This window comes from Physeter macrocephalus, chromosome 7 (assembly GCF_002837175.3).
Source record: "Physeter macrocephalus isolate SW-GA chromosome 7, ASM283717v5, whole genome shotgun sequence".
Classification (NCBI taxonomy): Eukaryota; Metazoa; Chordata; class Mammalia; order Artiodactyla; family Physeteridae; genus Physeter; species Physeter macrocephalus.
In genome coordinates, this window is record NC_041220.1 from 22,379,205 (window position 1) to 22,392,226 (window position 13,022).

The following is a 13,022-nucleotide window of genomic DNA, read 5'->3' on the forward strand; positions in this document are numbered from 1 at the left end:
GGTAGGATTGTATTGCTATAAACTTCCCTCTTGGAACTGCTTTTGCTGCATCCCATAGATTTTGGGTCATCATGTTTTCATTATCATTTGTTTCTAGGTACTTTTGATTTCCTCTTTGATTTCTTTAGTGATCTCTTGGTTATTTAGTAGCGTATTTTTTAGTATCTAGTCTCATAATGTTGTGGTCAAAAAAGATGCTTGATACGATTTCAATTTCCTTAAATTTACCGAGGCTTGATTTGTGACCCAAAATGTGATCTATCCCGTGGAATGTTCCATGTGCATTTGAGAAGAAAGTGTATTCTGTTGTTTTTGGATGGAATGTCCTATAAATAGCAATTAAGTCCATCTGGTCTAATGTGTTATTTAAAGCTGTGTTTCCTTGTTTATTTTCGTTTTGGATGATCTGTCCATTGGTGTAAGTGGGGTGTTAAAGTCACCCTATTATTACTGTGTTATTGTTGATTTTTCCTTTTATGGCTGTTAGCATTTGCCTTATGTATTGAGGTGCTCCTATGTTGGGTGCATAGATATTTACAATTGTTACATCTTCTTCTTGCATTTATCTCTTGATCATATAGTGTCCTTCCTTGTCTCTTATAATAGTCTTTATTTTAAAGTCTATTTTGTCTGATACGAGTATTGCTACTCCAGCTTTCTTTTAATTTCCATTTGCATGTAATGTCTTTTTCCATCCCCTCACTTTCAGTCTGTATGTGCCCCTACGTCTGAAGTGTGTCTCTTGTAGACAGCATATATACGGATCTTGTTTTCGTAACCATTCAGCCAGTCTGTGTCTTTTCGTTGGGGCGTTTAATCCATTTATATTTAAGGTAATTATTGATATGTATATTCCTATTACCATTTTCTTAATTGTTTTGGGTTTGTTTTTGTAGGTCTTTTCCTTCTCTTGTGTTTCCTGCCTAGAGAAGTTCCTTTAGTATTTGTTGTAAAGCTGGTTGGTGGTGCTGAATCCTCTTAACTTTTGCTTGTCTGTAAAGCTTTTGATTTCTCTGTCGAATCTGAATGAGATCCTTGCTGGGTAGAGTAATCTTGGTTGTAGGTTTTTCCTTTTCATCACTTTAAATATATCTTGCCACTCCCTTCTGGCCTGTAGAGTTTCTGCCGAAAGATCAGCTGTTAACCTTATGGGGATTCCCTTGTATATTATTTGTTGCTTTTCCCTTGCTGATTTTAATATTTTTTCTTTGTGTTTAATTTTTGTTAGTTTGATTCATATGTGTCTCAGCGTGGTTCTTCTTGGGTTTATCCTGTATGGGACTCTCTGCATTTCCTGGACTTGACTATTTCCTTTCCCATGTTGGGGAAGTTTTTAACTATAATTTCTTCAGATATTTTCTCAGACCCTTTCTTTTTTTCTTCTTCTTCTGGGACACCTTAAATTCGAATATTGGTGCGTTTAATGTTGTCCCAGAGGTCTCTGAGACTGTCCTCCATTCTTTTTATTCTTTTTTCTTTATTCGCTCTGTGGCAGTTATTTCCACCATTCTATCTTCCAGCTCACTTATCCGTTCTTCTGCCTCAGTTATTCTGCTATTGATTCCTTCTAGAGTATTTTTAATTTCAGTTATTGTGTTGTTCATTACTGTTCGTTTGCCCTTTAGATCATCTAGGTCCTTGTTAAATGTTTCTTGTATTTTGTCTATTATATTTCCAAGATTTTGAATCATCTTTACTATCATTACTCTGAATTCTTTTTCAGGTAGTTTGCCTATTTCCTCTTCATTTATTTGGTCTTCCGGGTTTTTATCTTGCTCCTTTGCCTGTAAGATATTTCTCTGTCTTCTCATTTTGTCTAATTTACAGTATTTGAGGTCTCCTTTCCCTAGGCTGCAGGGTCGTAGTTCCTCTTGCTTCTGTTCTCTGCCCCCAGTGGTGGGGTTGTTCCAATGTCTTGTGTAGGCCTCCTGATGGGAGGGACTGGTGCCTGCGTTCTGGTGGGTGGAGCTTAGTCTTTTCCCTCTGATGAGCAGGGCCGTGTCAGGTGGTATGTTTTGGGGTTTCTGTGAGCTTAGTATGACTTTAGGTAGTCTGTGTGCTGATGGGTGGGTTTGTGTTCCTGTCTTGTTTGTTGTTTGGTGTGAGATGTCCAGCACTGGGAGCTGCTGGCAGTTGCGTGAAGCCGGGTCTTGGATTCAGACAGAGGCCTCCGTGAGAGCTCTCGGAGATTAATCTTCCCTGGGGCTGGGAATTCTCTACTGGTCCAGCATCCTGGACTCAGTGCTCCCACTCCAGAGCCTCAGGCCTGACTTCTGGTCGAGGGACCAACACCCTGCAAGTCGCTTGTCCCAGCAATAAAGGGGTTTTTAAAAAAAGAAAAAAATGTCTAACAAAACCCCAGATAAATGGTAAAAAGTAAAATCAAACAAACAGAAACAGAAACAAGGAAACACGCACACACACAAAAGAAACAAAAACAGAACCAAGTAAAGCAAATAGCAAGAGAACAACCAGACAAACAAAAGAACCCAAGAACAAAATCAAGCAATTAAGAAGAAAGCCGACAAAAACCCAAAAACAAAAAACAAAACCAAAGCAGAGTGCCAACTGAAGAATGAAGCAAGGAAACAAAACAAACTGAAAAAAATGACATTTTAAAAAAGAAAAAAGAGAAAGAGAAAGGGGAAAGAAGACAGAACAGAAAAGCAACGTAGAAACAGAAATCTAAAAAAGTAATAATAAAATAGAAAATATATTAAAGAAAAAAAAAGACAAACAAAACCCCAGAGAAATGTTAAAAACAAAACCAAACAAACAAAAACAGAAACAAGGAAATACACACACACGTAAAAGAAACAAGAACAGAACCAAGTAAAACAAAAAGCAAGAGAGCAATCAGACAAACAGAAGGAACCCAAAACAAAATTGAACAATTAGAATCAAAACTAACAAAAACACAACACCTAAAAACAAAACCAAAGCAGTGTGCCAACTGAAGAGTAAGGCAAGGAAACAGTACAAACTGATAAAAATGATTAAGAAATAATAAATAAAAAGGGAAAAACATAGGACAACAGAAAAGCAAAGTAGAAATGGAAATATAAAAAATAACGTATTAAAGAAAAAGAAGAAAAAGAAAGGAAAAGAACACAGAACAACAGAAAAGCAAAGTAAAAATAGAAATATATTAAAAAATAAAAAATATGTTATAAAACATTGGGGATCCCAAAAGACTAAATAAAAAATACTAAAAAAAAAAAAAGCCAGAACCAACAACAGAATGAATCAAAACATAATAAAAATATTAGTAGTCATTATGTTTCTCTGGGGTCTCAGCTGTAGGTGTCCTTGTACATACTGTGAGTCACAGCCCACCTCTGCCTCCCCAGGAGGCCCTTCTTCTCTTGTGTTTCCTGCCTAGAGAAGTTCCTTTAGTATTTGTTGTAAAGCTGGTTGGTGGTGCTGAATCCTCTTAACTTTTGCTTGTCTGTAAAGCTTTTGATTTCTCTGTCGAATCTGAATGAGATCCTTGCTGGGTAGAGTAATCTTGGTTGTAGGTTTTTCCTTTTCATCACTTTAAATATATCTTGCCACTCCCTTCTGGCCTGTAGAGTTTCTGCCGAAAGATCAGCTGTTAACCTTATGGGGATTCCCTTGTATATTATTTGTTGCTTTTCCCTTGCTGATTTTAATATTTTTTCTTTGTGTTTAATTTTTGTTAGTTTGATTCATATGTGTCTCAGCGTGGTTCTTCTTGGGTTTATCCTGTATGGGACTCTCTGCATTTCCTGGACTTGACTATTTCCTTTCCCATGTTGGGGAAGTTTTTAACTATAATTTCTTCAGATATTTTCTCAGACCCTTTCTTTTTTTCTTCTTCTTCTGGGACACCTTAAATTCGAATATTGGTGCGTTTAATGTTGTCCCAGAGGTCTCTGAGACTGTCCTCCATTCTTTTTATTCTTTTTTCTTTATTCGCTCTGTGGCAGTTATTTCCACCATTCTATCTTCCAGCTCACTTATCCGTTCTTCTGCCTCAGTTATTCTGCTATTGATTCCTTCTAGAGTATTTTTAATTTCAGTTATTGTGTTGTTCATTACTGTTCGTTTGCCCTTTAGATCATCTAGGTCCTTGTTAAATGTTTCTTGTATTTTGTCTATTATATTTCCAAGATTTTGAATCATCTTTACTATCATTACTCTGAATTCTTTTTCAGGTAGTTTGCCTATTTCCTCTTCATTTATTTGGTCTTCCGGGTTTTTATCTTGCTCCTTTGCCTGTAAGATATTTCTCTGTCTTCTCATTTTGTCTAATTTACAGTATTTGAGGTCTCCTTTCCCTAGGCTGCAGGGTCGTAGTTCCTCTTGCTTCTGTTCTCTGCCCCCAGTGGTGGGGTTGTTCCAATGTCTTGTGTAGGCCTCCTGATGGGAGGGACTGGTGCCTGCGTTCTGGTGGGTGGAGCTTAGTCTTTTCCCTCTGATGAGCAGGGCCGTGTCAGGTGGTATGTTTTGGGGTTTCTGTGAGCTTAGTATGACTTTAGGTAGTCTGTGTGCTGATGGGTGGGTTTGTGTTCCTGTCTTGTTTGTTGTTTGGTGTGAGATGTCCAGCACTGGGAGCTGCTGGCAGTTGCGTGAAGCCGGGTCTTGGATTCAGACAGAGGCCTCCGTGAGAGCTCTCGGAGATTAATCTTCCCTGGGGCTGGGAATTCTCTACTGGTCCAGCATCCTGGACTCAGTGCTCCCACTCCAGAGCCTCAGGCCTGACTTCTGGTCGAGGGACCAACACCCTGCAAGTCGCTTGTCCCAGCAATAAAGGGGTTTTTAAAAAAAGAAAAAAATGTCTAACAAAACCCCAGATAAATGGTAAAAAGTAAAATCAAACAAACAGAAACAGAAACAAGGAAACACGCACACACACAAAAGAAACAAAAACAGAACCAAGTAAAGCAAATAGCAAGAGAACAACCAGACAAACAAAAGAACCCAAGAACAAAATCAAGCAATTAAGAAGAAAGCCGACAAAAACCCAAAAACAAAAAACAAAACCAAAGCAGAGTGCCAACTGAAGAATGAAGCAAGGAAACAAAACAAACTGAAAAAAATGACATTTTAAAAAAGAAAAAAGAGAAAGAGAAAGGGGAAAGAAGACAGAACAGAAAAGCAACGTAGAAACAGAAATCTAAAAAAGTAATAATAAAATAGAAAATATATTAAAGAAAAAAAAAGACAAACAAAACCCCAGAGAAATGTTAAAAACAAAACCAAACAAACAAAAACAGAAACAAGGAAATACACACACACGTAAAAGAAACAAAAACAGAGGGAAATAAAACAAAAAGCAAGAGAACAACAAGACAAATAGAACTCAAAAATGAATTCAAACAATTAGGATTAGTACTAACAAAAACACATAACCTAAAAACAAAACCAAAGCAGTGTGCCCACTGAAGAATAAAGCAAGGAAATAGAACAAACTGATAAAAATGATTTTTTTAAAAATAATAATAAAATAAAAAGGGAAAAAACACAGGACAACAGAAAAGCAAAACAGAAATGGAAATATTTTTAAAAAATTAAAGAAAAAGAGGAAGAAAAAAAATAAGGGAAAAGAACACAGAACAACAGAAAAGCAAAGTAAAAATAGAAATATACAAAAAAAAAATGTTATAAAACACAGAGACTCCAAAAGACTAAATTAAAAAAAAACTAAAACAAGAACAAACACAAAAAGAAAGAAAAAGAAACCAAAGGGAAAAAAAAGAAGCCAGAACCAACAACAGAATGAATCAAAACATAATAAAATGAATAGTAATGATTATGTTTCCCTGGGGTCTCTGCTGTGAGGGTCCTTGCACACGCCGTGAGCCACAGCCCCCCTCCGCCTCCCTAGGAGCCCCTCCTCTACCTCTGGGCTGGTCTCTGGGCCTGCTGTGGGCCCTGTGGGGACCCCTCCGACTCTGATGTGGCCCAGTTCCTGCGTGTACTGCCCCCAAAGTCCACAGCTGCCAGAGCTGGACCGTTTTCATTTGTGGGAACACTCATTGTCTACTCAGATGTTCCATAAATGCAGGGTCTTCCTAGCTGATCATGGGGATTTAATCTGCAGCTTGTACAACTGACAAAAAGATTTTCCATCCTCTTCCTTAGTCACCCCGTCCCTGGGGTACAGCTTTGGTTTTATCCCCACTTCTATGTGTGGTCTGCCCACAGGAGTCTGGTCCTGAGGCTGCCTTGGAGCTCTTGGGTCTGGCCCTGTGAGGACCGGGTGCAGAGGTGGTATGACTGCTTGGATCATGGGAGCCCCAGTGGCGCCAAATGCACAGGGGAGCCGGTGGCCATGGGTGCAAGAGATATGGCCCTAGTGAGGGCCTTTTCCAGCGCCCAGAATAAGGCATGTGAGGGCCAGCCCTGGCCGGGGTTTTTCCAGCACCCGGCAGCAGGCACATAAGGGCCAGCCCTGAGAGGGTGGTTGTTTTTTTTTTAATTGCCTTGCAGCCGGCATGTGAGGGCCAGCTCTGAGGGAGCTTTTTTATGTCTCAGCAGCCAGCACACAAGAGCCAGCCCTGAGTGGGCTTCTTTCATTGTCATTGGCAGGCGGTGACATGTGGGGAGAGAAAGGTTACAATAGTGGCTCCTCCCCCTGCGTGGGACTCAGCAGTAGTGCCCTGCTTCCATGGCAGTCCAGTCTTCCTCCATAGGCATTCCCTGCTGTGGATTTCTTCCCTCCCATCCCCTCAGTCCGTCTCCCCACAACCAACAGCAGTTCTCGCTCTGGGCCTGTTCTCCAATCCCCACACACCAGCTCCCAGCCCCCTTGCACACCTGTGAACACACATCCCAGTCCGGGGCACATAGGGCCGAGGTACGGACCGTCTGTGTAGTTCTCACTCTGGTCCGTCTGCCACAGATCAGCAGCTTCAAGCTCTTCCGACAGCGTCAAATGTTTCCATTCTGTCCCAGTGGATTTCCTCATCAGAGAGGGGGTTTCCCCGCATTCGGGAATCTCTCCTCTGCTTCAGCTCCCCGTCCCCGGGGTGCAGGTCCCATCCCGCTTCCTCTCCTCCTCCTTCTCCCTTCCTTTTTTCCATCCTACCCAGTTATGCAGGGATCTTTATAGTCCTTTTCATTGTCCAAGGTCTTCTGCTAGTTTTCAACTGATGTTCAGTGAGAATTGTTGCATCTATAGATGTATTCCTGATGCATCCATGGAGAGAGATGGACTCCACGTCTACCTACTCCTTCGCCATCTTGAATCCTCCTAAATTTTTGTCTTAAAGTTACTCCTGTAGAAAAATACTGTAAACCTTGGAAAATATGTGCTTATTTTACATAACCATTTCAAACTATATGATAAAAATCAAATTTTGAATATTAGTATTTAGCTCTCTCTCATCCCTTTTTACAATCCCTCCAGTTCAGTACTCCTTTATCTAGTAAACTTCCTTTCTGCTTTTCCAATTTCTATTCACATCACCCTCAGGTAAGTACAGAAATTTGCAGCCACCTTGAGAGCATGTATCCTCCATTTCCAGAACAGCCTTCAGAAAGGAAGGGAAAAGGCCAATAACAGGATGACCGTGCACTCAGAGCACTGTGCTCCCAGCAAAGGCACCTATGGGCAGGTTTACTAATTGACCCAACTGTGCTGTACAGCCACTGCCAACCTGCCAGGAGTGGAAAGGAGCATTTGAAAAGGAGAAGAGTCAGCAAATTATCTGTGTTGTGTCTGGAGAATGATTTCATTTTCATATGAAATTCAAAACATTATACACATTTTAAAGTAAAAGGATATTACCACAACTTTTGGCAAAATTAGAGTTTACTTACCAATCACATCTACATTCTAAACATAATATACGTCAATGCATATTTGTACATTTAAATAAGTTAAATGTGTTTATTTTCACTTCACAAAGCTTATTTTCACTATTACAAAGATAGTAGTTTATAAACTTAATCAGGAAATACTTTCTTGTTAAGTTCTATTCTCAAAGCTCCAGAAAAACACTTTGAATTTTAAAATTTCTTTAGTTCTCTTTATTAAGGTGAAATTGAAAGAATGTGCAAATACCTTAGCATGAAAAGGTAAATATGGGTTCCCATTTTTTTTAAGTGTGCAAAAAAAAATGGTATTCTTCAAAAAAAAAAAGAGAAAAAAAAAATCCAAGTTTAATCATATTTTTCCCCCCAAAGGGACTGACTATCCAAAATGTGCATTAGTCATTTTCTTGTTCCTCTAGAAACAATTTATAAAAGTTGGATGATTTCAGCAGTCTCAAATAGTTTAGCTGTAAGACTACCTATAGCTCATGAGAATGAAATAAATGATTTTAAAATCCTTTCCAAAGTTTCCATCATCCTAGAATTATATATTACCTCTTGGTTCCTTCCACTGGAACTAAAAAAAGTTAAAATGAGTAGCTCTTAAGCTCTGTGGGACTGATAATATGAAGAGGAACAAGAAATAAAAGATGATAACTTACAAGGCAGAGGTTACTCGATCCTGGAATGAATCTGCGGGGATCCAATTCGAGCCTTTCAGAAATATGGGAAGTCCATTAATTTTGAAGTAGAAACTCAGACCGCGAGACCCTTTTATGGGCTCTTCTATAAGTTCCACTGTCCTAAAATAAACCTATTATTAACAGAATTAAATAATGAATATGAAATTTAAAACATAAGCACATGACAAAACCAAACTGTATTGTTTACTATAGCCTTAAAAAAATAAGCAAAAGAGATTTTTTTTAAAGTAAACTTCTGAGCAGTTTACATGAACATAAATTAGTGTTAATTTTCTATATGCTATGAAGCACTTAATATGGAAGTGCACATTTTAGAAAAAATATATATAAATAAATTATTGCCAGGTCCTGTTATTTCTCTTTGAAAAGAAAAACACAGAAACCATTAAAGAGTGAAATATACTGTAGTCTTCCCCATGATGTAGGCATTTGCAATTATGTCAAAAGAAATATATTTGAGATAACACTTCAAAATTAAAACAAAAACTGATACTATTTCACAAAAGTGGGGAAAATATATCACCAGTTAAACTGATGCATCTTTGAAAAACACATTCTCATTTCAGTGTTATTAAAATGTGCCAAAACGTGCATCTTAAAATCAAAGAAATACAGTACAAGGTATTTCATAACTTAACAACTTTCCAATTTTAATAGCACATTATTATAAATTCATTTTGTTTAATGGGCAATTTAATCCTAACTAATTATCACATCAAACTCAATGTCTGAGACAGCACTGGTATGGAGACTGGAGATGTACGTGGTGCTCCAACTGGAAGAAAAGATGGAAGCACACAGTCTATTGTTATCATTGCTACGTGAGAAGAAGCTGAGACCTTTGTCCCTGTGATGGTCCAGCCAGGTTTCCCTACAGTTAAGAAATGAGCAGCAAGACCCGAGATAGAAAAGATTGACATTCTTATCCAAATCTTCATTCTTTCCAGCCATAAACTGGATCAAGTACTGAGGGACACAGTTCTATACCAACAAAGCCCTGTCTTGAAACCAAGATTATGCATTTCTTCTCTAGTTACAAATAATTAATAAATCAACTTATTTCATGTAATAAAAGTGCCCACCATTCTTCCACTTTCTGACCCTTGCCCTAATTAATATGACATGACAAAAGATATCAGAGTTAACTTTATGAGAAGACACGGAACAAGGCCTGGATGAGGAGGATCTTGACATGGAATTACCACACCTGTTTTAGGATGCAAAAATGTAAAAAAATAATGGTTACTTTCAGAGGTAACGTTTAAAACATCTTGATGGTAGATTCAAACATCTAGAACAGCAGTTCTTTAAGGGTGGTCAGGGGACCATATGAGATCCCTGGGAACCTTTCAAGGGAGTTCCTGAGTTCAAAACTATTTTCACAGTAAAGCTAAAACATCATTTGCCTTTTTCACTCTTACTCTCTTTTGAGTATACAGTGGAATTTTCCAGAAGCTACATGATGTGTAATGACATGGTCATTCTGACAGCTAATGGAATGTGTGCTTGTGTATTCTGGTGTGTTCTACTTCTCTAGCAGAGGTTGAGGGTATGAAGAGGTACATTTCCAGAGATTAACTCAATTTGTTCTCAGTACTACTGTGCTCTTACTAGCTGCTGCTGGTTATTCCTGCTATAATCTCTGTAGCCTCATTACTGTTCAATAAATTCTTATTTTGAATCTCAAAGTTTTCCTTGCAACTTACACAGAAACACAAAAGGACTAGGTACCTTTTGTTAACTTGTTTCATGTAATATTCTTAAGTTTTCAAATAAAACAAATTTTAATTTTAATTGAGACTCATTTAAACAATATTTTATCTCATTCTAAAAGAAAACTTACTTATATACTTTTTCCTAATTTTTGTCTTAAATTGTTGCCTTAAAATGGGATTAGAAGACTAAAATTCTCACCTACAACCACACTGTCTACATTTAAAAGTGCTGAAAAAAATGAAACTGACATATCAGAGAGTCTTCTGACTCAAGGAAGGGAGGAATCTACTCCAAAGAAACTGGGTGAAATGATAAATAAGAAATGAGATTGTGATGAAAGCCATATTGCCCTCCACTTTGTAGATGTTAATAATTTATCTTATTGTATCTTATGCAATGGAACATTTTAAAAATAATATTTATGGTGCCAGTTACATTGTAGTATCATTTTGAGACTAATCATTCTAAGTATAAACAAAGAGGAACTGATTATTTTAAACTTAAACGGATAAACTCTTCAAAAGGCTAACATTCTTTATTACATTGTAATACATTGTTTTAAATCGTATTATGTTTTTCAAACTAGAAATGACAAAGCACTAGAGTATCTCATAGGGTTGGTTTTCACACTGCATTTGCTGGAGAAGCACACATATTAGCTGACAGGGTTTTACAGTGGGTAACACTGCTGGTGCCTTGGCAAAAATCAAGACAGTGCCTCCAAACTGTGCTATGGGGGGTGGGGGGGCAGTTTCACTTCAGGATGTCCTTCATGAAGCAATAAAAATTATTAATTCTATTAAACCCCAACCTTGAGTACACATCACTGTAGTAGACTGTGTGAGGAAATAGGAACTATGAATAAAGCATCACGTATGATGGATGTCTAAAGGAAAAGTATCTGGGCCACAGTTTGAGCTGTAAGCCGAATTAGCCATCTGGTTCTTTTAACTTGAAAGAACTTGCCAGACAAACTATGGTTATTCAGACTTGGTGACTTGGTAGACATTTTCTTGAAAATGACTGAAGTGAGTCTTGCCAGTTCAAGGCAAGTAACAGTTAAAAATTAGGATTTAGGAAAGCTTGTACACACAACCATGAGCTTGAGAGCTTCCCAAAAGTCATCAATGGTGATGTTAACAAATTTGAATGTGATTTATATACTAAAATGGTTTAACATTTGAAAACATTTAAAAATCTCCAGATACCAACATTTTTCAAATAACCACTGCATTATATTACAATAACATACATGGATAAAAAACCCATTATGGGAAGCAAGAAGAACTACAATCCTGCAGCCTGTGGAACAAAAACCACATTCACAGAAAGAAAGACGAGATGAAAAGGCACAGGACTATGTACCAGATGAAGGAACAAGATAAAACCCCAGAAAAACAACTAAATGAAGTGGAGATAGGCAACCTTCCAGAAAAAGAATTCAGAATAATGATAGTGAAGATGATCCAGGACCTCGGAACTGAAATGAAAACTACACTAGAAGGGATCAATAGCAGAATAACTGAGGCAGAAGAATGGATAAGTGACCTGGAAGACAGAATGGTGGAATTCACTGCTGCGGAACAGAATAAAGAATGAAAAGAAATGAAGACAGCCTAAGAGACCTCTGGGACAACAATAAATGCAACAAAATTCGCATTATAGGGGTCCCAGAAGGAGACGAGAGAGAGAGAAAGGACCCAAGAAAATATTTGAAGAGATTATAGTCGAAAACTTCCCTAACATGGGAAAGGAATAGCCACCCAAGTCCAGGAAGTACAGTGAGTCCCATACAGGATAAACCCAAGGAGAAACACGCCAAGACACATAGTAATCAAATGACAAAAATTAAAGACAAAGAAAAATTATTGAAAGCAGCAAGGGAAAAATGACAAATAACATACAAGGGAACTCTATACTTAAAGTGATGAAAGGGAAGAACCTACAACCAAGATTACTCTACCCGGCAAGGATCTCATTCAGATTCGATGGAGAAATCAAAAGCTTTACAGACAAGCAAAAGCTAAGAGAATTCAGCACCACCAAACCAGCTCTATAACAAATGCTAAAGGAACTTTTCTAAGTGGGAAACACAAGAAAAGGATCTACAAAAACAAACCCAAAACAATTAAGGAAATGGTCATAGGAACATACATATCGATAATGACCTTAAACGTGAATGGACTAAATGCTCCAACCAAAAGACACAGGCTTGCTGAATGAATACAAAAACAAGACCCATATATAGCTGTCTACAAGATACCCACTTCAGACCTAGGGACACACACACACTGAAAGTGAGGGGATGGAAAAAGATATTCCATGCAAATGGAAATCAAAAGAAAGCTGGAGTAGCAATACTCATATCAGATAAAATAGACTTTAAACTAAACAATGTTACAAGAGACAAGGAAGGACACTACATAATGATCAAGGGTTCAATCCAAGAAGAAGATATAACAATTATAAATATATATGCACCCAACACAGAAGCATCTCAATACATAAGGCAACTGCTAACAGCTATAAAAGAGGAAATCGACAGTAACACAATAATAGTCGGGGACTTTAACACCTCACTTACACCAATGGACAGATCATTCAAAATGAAAATAAATAAGGAAACAGAAGATTTAAATGAGACAATAGACAAGATAGTTTTAATTGACATTTATAGGACATTCCATCCAAAACAGCAGATTACACTTTCTTCTCAAGTGCACACGGAACATTCTCCAGGATAGATCACATCTTGGGTCACAAATCAAGCCTCAGTAAATTTAAGAAAATTGAAATCATATCAAGCATCTTTTCTGACCA

The 13,022-nt window shown here is 37.8% G+C and overlaps 1 protein-coding gene across 11 annotated transcripts in view; it reads right to left on the reverse strand.

Moving 5' to 3' along the window:
* The window catches only part of MANBA (mannosidase beta), a 171,131-nt gene that overhangs the window by 102,426 nt on the left and 55,683 nt on the right, over positions 1 to 13,022 (reverse strand). For all 11 annotated transcript variants that reach the window (XM_055085888.1, XM_055085880.1, XM_055085881.1 and 8 more), the window contains one exon: positions 8,445 to 8,596. In XM_055085888.1, the coding sequence (XP_054941863.1) occupies positions 8,445 to 8,596 (152 nt within the window). The remainder of the gene's footprint in view (positions 1 to 8,444; positions 8,597 to 13,022) is intronic.